General features: G+C 33.0%; 1 protein-coding gene across 4 annotated transcripts; it reads left to right on the top strand.

Moving 5' to 3' along the window:
• Nucleotides 1–1,143: 1,143 nt before the first annotated feature.
• LOC147388653 (uncharacterized) lies at nucleotides 1,144–8,282 on the top strand. Of its 4 annotated transcripts, XM_086417996.1 has the most exons (8): nucleotides 1,144–1,357; nucleotides 1,449–1,513; nucleotides 1,752–1,794; nucleotides 1,898–1,989; nucleotides 2,524–2,848; nucleotides 5,351–5,669; nucleotides 7,971–8,048; nucleotides 8,128–8,282. In XM_086417996.1, the coding sequence occupies exons 5-8, from the start codon at nucleotides 2,535–2,537 to the stop codon at nucleotides 8,176–8,178; spliced, it is 762 nt and encodes a 253-aa protein (XP_086274122.1). In that variant the 5' UTR covers nucleotides 1,144–1,357; nucleotides 1,449–1,513; nucleotides 1,752–1,794; nucleotides 1,898–1,989; nucleotides 2,524–2,534; the 3' UTR covers nucleotides 8,179–8,282. The 4 variants fall into 4 exon arrangements, with proteins under 4 accessions (XP_086274122.1, XP_086274123.1, XP_086274124.1 ...); XM_086417997.1 differs by lacking the exon at nucleotides 1,449–1,513; XM_086417998.1 differs by lacking the exons at nucleotides 1,144–1,357; nucleotides 1,449–1,513; nucleotides 1,752–1,794; nucleotides 1,898–1,989 and adding an exon at nucleotides 2,260–2,399.
• The last annotated feature ends 1,195 nt before the right edge of the window (nucleotides 8,283–9,477 follow it).

The following is a 9,477-nucleotide window of genomic DNA, read 5'->3' on the forward strand; positions in this document are numbered from 1 at the left end:
CGGTTCACGATTTTTCAACTTGTAAACTAGAGCTAGAAGTTTTGGAATGGGTTGATTTTTGGTGAGGATGATCTCCTCACCGTAGGGATCAACCTCACCAAAAATCAGCACGGGACTCATATATATATATATATATATATATATATATATATATATATATATATATATATATATATATATATATATATATATATATAGGGTCCCGTTCAGCAACAAACATTTTGGCAAAACATTTTTCAAAACATGAGTTAGAGGTTTTGGAATGGGCTGATTTTTGGTGAGGTTGATCTCTACGGTGAGGAGATCATCCTCACCAAAAATCAGCCCATTCCAAAACTTCTAGCCCCAGTTTACAAGTTGAAAAATCATGGACCGTCCATTTCTTGTAAACCATTTTTGATGGCGTTAGAAGTTTTGGAATGGACTGATTTTTGGTGATGATGATCTCTTCCCTGTAAAGATCATCATCACCAAAAATCAACCCATTCCAAAATCTCTAACCCATGTTTTGAAAAATGTTTTGCCAAAATGTTTGTTGCTGAACATTTCCCATATATATATATATATATATATATTTTGCTATGATAAGGCAATTCTTACCATTTTAATTGTTAAAAAGGATTGTTGTGAGCTCTTAATTTCTTCACATCCAGTTCTTTTGGATATCAAGTCTCTTATAAAGATTATTTGCCAACTATTCTTTATAGCATTGAGCCCAACATTCATGAATAGAAAATTAAGATTATGGGTCAATCATCGTTAGCTAGCACTTAGTCCCATTGACCAAAAATCCTGGCTTTCACCCCAGTTGAAGATGATTGATTTTGGGAAAAAACTAATCAAGAGGTTTTGTCTTAAAGACAAGGGTACTTAGCTCTTTTTCATTTGTCTAATAAGAAGACTGAGGTCAATGAATGCATGTAAGTTTGAAATCACTGGGGGCATCTCTAATATTGACCAAAACTTGGGGGCGTCTCTAAATAACCATTTTAGTCACTCAAAAGCATAAAAAACGCTGCAACGGAATTTGTGAGGAGATGAAAGATCTTGACCGTCCAATGGATATCGTAGAGACGAGATAAATCAATTATTCGATGAGACGAGACCGTAGAGAGGGGAGGGGTATAAAAACTGGTTTTGAAAGGGAGAGAGAAACATTTTTTCTCATCAAAAGCTCTAGTTTTCGTCTTCTCTCTCGTCTTTCTTTTATTTATCTGAGACCGAAACAAAAAAAAAAATTTAAAATTAAAATTGAAATTGGATAGAAGAAACGATTCGATGTTGAAATGGCGAAATTTCTCTGTAATTTTCCAGTTCTGGAGATTGGAGCTTGGAAATCTGTTCCTTGATTCTAAAGGTTTGTATTTCACAGCAGAGTTTAATTTTGTATTTTTTGTGTGTAAATATAAATAATCGTCTTTTATTTTGTTTAATTATCTGTTTCGCAGGCACATTTTGAAGAAGTTAAAGGAAATTTTCTGAGGAATTCTAGATCTTTGTGTGTAAAATTAGGGTAATTTCCTTAAGAGATCCAATTTCTTAAGATCGGAGTTGGTACGGATGAAGATTTTAGTTTTAAATGTTACAATTTCACTCCTTATTACAGAGCAAGGAAAGTGAAAAGAGGATTTTTTTTTTTTCTATTAATATTAATTGGCTCTGTTTTATCGGTGAGAATTAAAAATTGAATTTTTTATTTATTAAAATGGAGATTTGATGTTATCTGTTCGTGCTTTTGGATTTATTTGCAGTTCTGCAAGAAAAGAAGAAGCGGTTTTCCATTTTGTTGCAGAGGTAATTGAGCTAATCGGTCTACTCTCCTCTCAAAACCCAAGTCTTTCGATTCCTGAAAGTTGGTTCTTCTGATCTTTCTCCCCTTCCTCTGTTCCACTTTCAGTGTTTGTGAGGAATCGGCCTTTCAAGCGTAGAATTCGACCCAGAAACAATCAGATCTTAGCAACGAAATCTAACCATTGTAACACATTAGAGGTAATGTGACGATTTTCAGACTCTCTCTCTCTGTTATAAAAACTTTCAAAGTTTCGGGAAAAAAAAAAAAAAAAAAAAAACGAATTTCATGCTCTATCATTCAGAAAAATCCAGTTTTTGAAATTGATTTTGATAAAGAAAAATGTTTGATTTGATCCGTTCTATTTAGTTCTTATCAATTTGGATTTTGGAATAATTTTTTGTCCTATCGGTTAGAATGTCAGTTAAAAAGACAAAAGTCATCACTTCTTTTGGTTTTATCTTCTTGTTTCGTTCTCTCTTCTTGTGTGACGCTTTAATGGCGGATTTTTATTTATTTCTTAGATCCTTACCTCTCTTCTGATTTTCGTTTGAATTCCAGTATTTGAAAGACGCATCTTCCTCAAAAAAGTGTTAAAAAATAAAATCTGGTTTTCTCTCTCTGCAATTGAGAGTTTTTTTTTTTTTTTTTTGAATCTATGACGAAAATTCTTGAAATTCGTACTTTTGATATTCTTGAAATATTGAATTTTTTGTTTGTTTGGTGTTTGATAGACAAAATAAAGATGGAATTGGAAGAGGAGACGAAGAACAACAACCATCGAAGTGGTGAAGAAGAAGAAGAGGTGTGTAGAGCGCACCCTAAGACTTCTACTACACCTTCAGCAGAATTCGTGTTTCAGTGGGGAAATCGAAAGCGACTTCGGTGTATGAAAATCCAGATTAAAAACGATTCCAAAGCCGAAAAAACTAGGGTTCGAGTTGATCGTGGAGTTGTTAAAGCCAATAAAGACTCTACGAACCACAACAATCTCGATGATCTCGATCGATCTCTTTCTCTTCTTCCTCCTCCCCCTCCTCACCCTCTTCGCACGGTCAGGTACCTGTACCCTACCTCCCATTTAGTTATTTATTTATAATATTGGTTTAGATAAGATTGGGTTATTAACTGGAGACCAGGAGACTCTCCTTCGTGCTAAAGTGCGCCTTTGATGTGCAGTGCGCACTGCTTAAGTCGTAGCGTCAACCTCATAGTTTTGAAAATCGTTCGACACCGAGATGACTCGTCCTAGTCTTAGAGATTCCACGACCAATTGACCCCATCTCATCTAGACGGTCACAGCTCACAGGATCTCATCTTTATATGATCTGGAATCTGGATATGGTTGATCCATAACCGAATTTAATGGGATAGAATTATGTGGCCCATTAAGTTACAGGCGCAATCACTTAATTCAAATCTCAATATTAGGATCCAAGTCAGATCTTATAACTATAAGATCAGGTTGGGATTAAATTGAATCCGATTTAATATACAAAATGAAACCAAATTTCATATATTTATATGTAAATAAAATATTTAACATTATTTTCTCCAATTTTATATGGACTGGGTAGGGCTTGGGTCCATTTGTAATCCGGACCTCATAGTCTCTTCTCAGTTGAAGGTTAAAGGATCATGATTAAAAGTTTAATACCACTTTGAAGTTCAAAATGTTATAATTGAGCCATTTTGATTTTTGTTGATCACAACCAAAATTTCAAAAACATTTATTCAGAAGTATTATGATTTTTCAATTTTTAAATAATATTTTGAAATGTATCTATGTGTTTTTTTAGATAGTGACCCTTTTGTCCTTTTTATAAGGGCATCATTCGTTCTACCCCTAATTTTTTATATATATATTTAAATCTGTCCTTTATCTTTCCTTGTATTAAAGCAAGTGGAGCTCATCCCCTTTATTTTTTATGAAAAATTACGTAAAAGGCCTTGGTGGAGGGAATTTTTTTTTAAATAATCCTTTAATTTTGGATAATTTCTTACTAATCCATTTAGTAAACTATTCTTTTATTAACAATCCCTAGACCTCATCTCCCACATTTTTCACAATTGTATGTCTTAACTATTCGAAATCATCATTTTCATCCTAAAATATTGAATTTTTGGCATCTCAAATGAGTTTTAGAGACTTCATTCCTTCGAAAAGGATTTAAGAAAGAAGAAACTATTTTCATGAGTTTTTTTCCTTCATTTATTTCTTAGTTTTTGGATGAAAATCAATCAAAAATGATTCTTTTGAAATCATGTCTTTATCTTAAGTTTTTAGTCAGTCTTTCTATATAGTTTAAAAGAAAAAACTCAAAAATTGAAAAGGAGTGGGTTTAATTAGTGTCAGGTTCATTACTTTTTATTTAAAAAGTGATGAACTTGACAATTTATAAAAAGTGATGAACTCGACAATAAATGGTGGTGAGTTTGACAAAAAAAATAATACAAATTATGAATTCGACACTAAATAAAAAACGTCTAATTCGACAATAAATAAAAAGTGGTGAACTCAACAATAAATAAAAAACTATAAGTACACCAATAATGAGTACCATTAAGAAATAAAAAATTTGCTAAATGTCCTATCAAACTACTATGCAAACCTAAGGATCATTTATAAATAAATAATGATGAATGCATGTAGTCTTGATATGCGGTTGACGTAACGAGAGGATATAATCGCACATCTTTTTCTTGTATATCCCAATGAAAATGATCTATGACTCTGTATGCTTGCCACATCAGCCATGTACCCAACCGCTTACCAAGATCGCGTGCATTCATCACAACTCTTTATAAATAAATCCCTACGCCAAGGTCTTTTAAGTAATTTTTCCTCTGTTTTTCATTTTATTTTACAAAGACAGCTCTAACTGTACAAGGACTTTTTTGTCAATACGATAATGTAGCCCTACAATTTGGAAATCTCTAGAATTGGTACAAATGTTTTACGTTATTTGGTATGGAAAAATGTGGAATTATCGCAATTCGCAAAACTTCACGGTTCACAAACAATTTATGTCATGACCACGTGGCAAAATTTCTGTTCGTCTGCGTAAATTATACGGAATTTCTACCTATTACGTGCCTGTAAGCCAAATTCTCCACTTACTAATTTAGGCCGACAAAAGCGGGCCATCGATCAAGAGTTTGCAGCTCATGGTGTCCTCACGAATCATCGCGAGCCACGTTGTAACACGTAATCAGGGAACAGGTCACGAACCCCTCAAAAGTAAATCTCGATCGAACGGCTGAAAAAAAAAAGTATATTTGTACCCATCCAGTGCATGTTAGACCAAATCGATCATCACTCATATCTTCTCCCATTAATTATCTCCATAATAAGGGTCCTCCTCTCATCGGCTAAAGTCCTCTTCTTCTACGGGAAACCCGTCGACATTTTAGGAACAACGATCATCGATCTGATAGTTAGGGTATTATTGTAATTTTGCAACAAAAAAAAAACAATTCTAATTAAAATTTATCTAACTTTATTTATTTGTTTTTTCGCTGATGTGTGTGATGTGTCTTTTTTGTGTGTTTGTTAATCAGGAATTCTGATACTTGTAGTGCCATGAAAGGGCATAGCAATGGTTTTGCGATCCGTTTTTCTCCTGATAGAGGAGAGGAGAGGGCGCAAGATAGCAAGAAGAATAACGTGTTAGGTGGTGCGTCACCATCGTGTGAAACGGCGCAAGATAGCAAAAAAGGAGGTTCATCTTCTGGAAGCGATACGATCCCTGGTTGGATTCCGAAGTTCGTGATCGCTCTCACAAACAAAGAGAAAGAAGAAGATTTCATGGCCATCAAAGGTTCCAAGCTCCCTCAAAGACCTAAGAAACGTGCCAAGTTCGTTCAACGCACCCTTAATGTGAGTTCTAATTTTCTCAATTTAATTTAATTTAATTTAATCTAATGATAAAAGAGGTATTCTATTACCACACCAACTTTTGCTAAGAGGATTCCCAGTGGCCGAAGAATTGGCACTCGTCTTAGACTTTGCGTGCTCTTAGTAAAAGTTGGTGTGACAATAAAAACTCTCCAATAAAACTAATAATAAATAATCATTAAAAACTGAAAGGTCCTCGTCGTCTTCCTTCTGATTTATTTATTCATTTAAAAAAGAGGGTATTATGCTTGTGAGTTGTGATGGGATGGAGTTTTAAAAATGCCCATTTTTATTGCCGAAATTACAGTAAAACCGGTGCGTCCCTGATTTGCTGTTCTTTATAAAACAAAAAAAAAACATAAAAAAGGACAGCTAATACGTATTCGTGGCAGTTAAATAAAAACCCGACTCACTCATTTGAACTGACGTGGCAGCGTACATATAATCAACGGTTGGACATTTCACCTGACTGATAGTGGAGTGTCCAACGTACACAGCCCATCATTTTCCATAAAACCCCTAATGTTTTTTGACCACGTCGTCTTTTCGTCAGAAATTTTCGTGGAGGTTCGATATTACGTGGTTACATTTCATCACATGAGTACTTACTGTTATTTAAATCCATTGAAAACTGCCACGTCATTTAAAAAAAAAAAGTAAAATTCAAAAGAAACTTGATCGCTTTCTTTTTAATGGAAACGTGGCAGCTTTATATTGATTTAACAGCTTAACAGCAAATCTTACACTATACACATATATGTTTCGGTGTCCCATGCGTTTTCTTCATGATGCCACGGTCCACAGTCTATTTTTATTTACGATTTTGCACTTATCTTTTCGTGGAAATTGGTAACTTTCCCATCTACTTCTTACCTTTTAGCACATGGTTTTAAAAATCGGATTTTATTCAGGAAAACTCGGCCGAGTCAACTGATTTTCATTTTTTTTAACCCTAAAATAATCAAATTTTATGTTCTAACTGTTTGCAACGATCTTAAAATTATGATTTTGTGGTTGAGCATCTACTATTCACTTTATAATAAAAAAAAAAGACATAATCATTAAATATATATAGGGTATATATGATATTTCTAAATACTTCTAAATTTTTAAATAATTGATTTTGATGGATGACATCACAAATCAACTGAGTTGGCGGGGACAAGAAGCAACCATACTGAATTTTAAAATAATAGGCTTGTGGTGCACAACTGCGTCTCAAAATTCTTAATTATGTTACTAGATAGGGTTGTCAATGGATTAGGCTTGGATTGGATTGGAGTCAATTTAGTATCAATTCGAAACGAATTGAGAATTTATTAGAACTCAACATTAGGATCAAACACATGATCCAATAAGAATTAGATCGAGGGTCAAATCCGATTTGATACGCAAAAGAATAATGTTGGAGTAACATCAAGGATTGACCTCATTTCGAACTTTGTTGACGTGAAGGTGTGTAGGAATCATAGATATTTTTTTTTATTATCGAAATACGAATAAAAAGCATTTATGATTCGATGCACACCTCCATGTAAGTAAAATGGGAAATGAGGTCAATAGTGAGGTCACTCCAACACGACTCTGTGTTAAATCTAAATAAACTTAGGATATTTAAATAAAATATATATTTTATTAGATAGTCTCTTTATCGTATTGGGGGGTAGTTGTTGATCCAGATCCAATCCAATAAAATATTAAATTAGAGCCTAATCAGAATACAAATCTATTAATCCAAACACAAAGGTATTGGATTGGATTTTTGGTCTGATCCAATCAATTGATATATAGTTTTTTACATTCTATATCAAATATAAGATGTATCATATATATATTGTTTGAATATATTTTATTTATTAGTTTTTTTTTTTTTTTTTTTTTTTTTGTATATATATCAGATTTGAGAAGTTTCTAACCATATCCAATTGGTTCAGTTCAGTTTTAGGTTGGATCCAATCATTTAAAAGATTGGTCTCAGATTGATCCAATCCGGACCTGATCCATTGACAGCCTATCCATCTTTCTTGACAATTTTTTATTTAACGTTGGGTATATTAGTAATTGACCAACACTTTCTGTGGGATCTAAGAGGTAACAATATTGGTAATGTTTTCCACTTTCAAAGCGTTTAGCGAATCCTTTGTTGCTTTAGTTACAGCTTTATCTTGAACTCTTTAAAAAAAAAAAAAATCTTTCCCTACCAAATATGGGCCTACCATAAAGCAACAATTGATTACTATTTCATAATGGTGTCTGTTTGGCTTTGATATTTTTTTGGTTCAGCTTGTGAGCCCTGGAACATGGCTTGGTGATCTGACCTTAGAAAGATACGAAGTTAGGGAGAAAAAGATCTCTAAGAAGGTAAATATTATTATTAAATTATAATATTTTATTTTATAAATATATTTTAGTAATACGGTTTGTCTTATTCTATGGGCAGAGACCAAGAGGGTTGAAGGCAATGGGCAACTTGGATAGTGACTCGGAGTAGAATATTAAACTCAGGCCAAAGAAGTGCCGTATGACTTAAGATACTTCAAATGAGTTTTTTTTTTTTGTATTATATTGTTTTTAGTTAATTAATTAATTAATTAATTAGATATAAATCTTCTCCCTCGTTTCTTTTGTTAGAAATGATGATGCGATGAGAGCCCTTTGGTTTCAAGGAGAATAATGTAAATAGATCAATGGGGTAGAAGATTTGTTACTTGGTACGTAGTTGTCAATGGGCTAGGCTTTATTCCCTCCGTTGGGCTTGGGCTTGGGCTTGGTATTGGGCTTGGGTTAGGGCTGTTGGGTAGGTCAATCCACATTAATTCTAAAGACCATACCAAAGACCATTTAGGGGGATTTATAATTGTTTTGGATAAGAACAATTCAGGAGAAGCATGGCCTTTTCACTATCAAAATTTAGACTACAAACCTCTTAAGGCCAAAAGAGAAGAAAAGCTATATCAAGCCCTCTTAAAAAGATCAAGTTCACAATCTTTTCCTAGAAGCCTATGGATCTTTTTAGTCGAAAATACTTAAGTTCGGACAGAAGAAAGCTATATTCTCTTGAAAAGATCGAGTTCACAATCCCTTTTCTAGAAATCAAATGGTGCTGCTATCCACTAATCAAAGCTCATTAGCCCTTTTTTCTAGAGATCACATATCATTCTCAACCATTGTTAGCAATTCGATGTACAGCAAAAACATCATTACGAGATTAATTCAATTACAATTCAGAATATGCATTTAGTAGTTTGTTTAAAAATTTGGTAAATTTTTTTATAACGGCGGGTATAATTCAACTTCAATACTCTATAAAAACTTTCAAAAACTCATGTGTATACAGATTGAACTCATCCTTATTAAAATAAAAACATACGATAATTTTATGCATGTATATCAAACACTTAAGCCTTATTACAAATCAATAACAAGAACATACTTTTTTTCTTAGGATTAATCATACTATTAATACGGATCTTCATAATGCAAAACATATATTATCTGAATTAATGGAGTTGCCAAGACTCATGTTCAAAAAATCTGAGAGGAGAGAGAAGAAATGTAAAAGGAGTGAAACAACTAATTGTTAATTGATAATCGTGAGATTCGATAACAAACAATGATTAACAATCAATAATTAGTGATTATCTAATGATGAAAACTTTTAGTGTAAAGAGAGAATAATGAAAATTGTATCATGTGATATTGAGATAGGTTTTTTTTATTATAAAAATATAGGTTAATTTGTGGTTTTAACCCCACTTTGCATAAAGTATTTTTGATTTGTTTAATTCGG

The sequence above is a fragment of the Akebia trifoliata genome, chromosome 12 (genome assembly GCF_017979445.1).
Source record: "Akebia trifoliata isolate Shusen 1 chromosome 12, ASM1797944v1, whole genome shotgun sequence".
In the NCBI taxonomy this organism is placed as follows: Eukaryota; Viridiplantae; Streptophyta; class Magnoliopsida; order Ranunculales; family Lardizabalaceae; genus Akebia; species Akebia trifoliata.

What these genes read in the sequence shown, in the direction of transcription:
- LOC147388653 (XM_086417995.1), top strand. Translation starts at nt 2,448, where the DNA reads ATGACGAAAATTCTTGAAATTCGTACTTTTGATATTCTTGAAATATTG. An exon ending in CACCCTCTTCGCACGGTCAG is followed by an intron (nt 2,849 to 5,350) that starts GTACCTGTACCC and finishes TTTGTTAATCAG; the next exon opens with GAATTCTGATACTTGTAGTG. An exon ending in TCGTTCAACGCACCCTTAAT is followed by an intron (nt 5,670 to 7,970) that starts GTGAGTTCTAAT and finishes TTTTTGGTTCAG; the next exon opens with CTTGTGAGCCCTGGAACATG.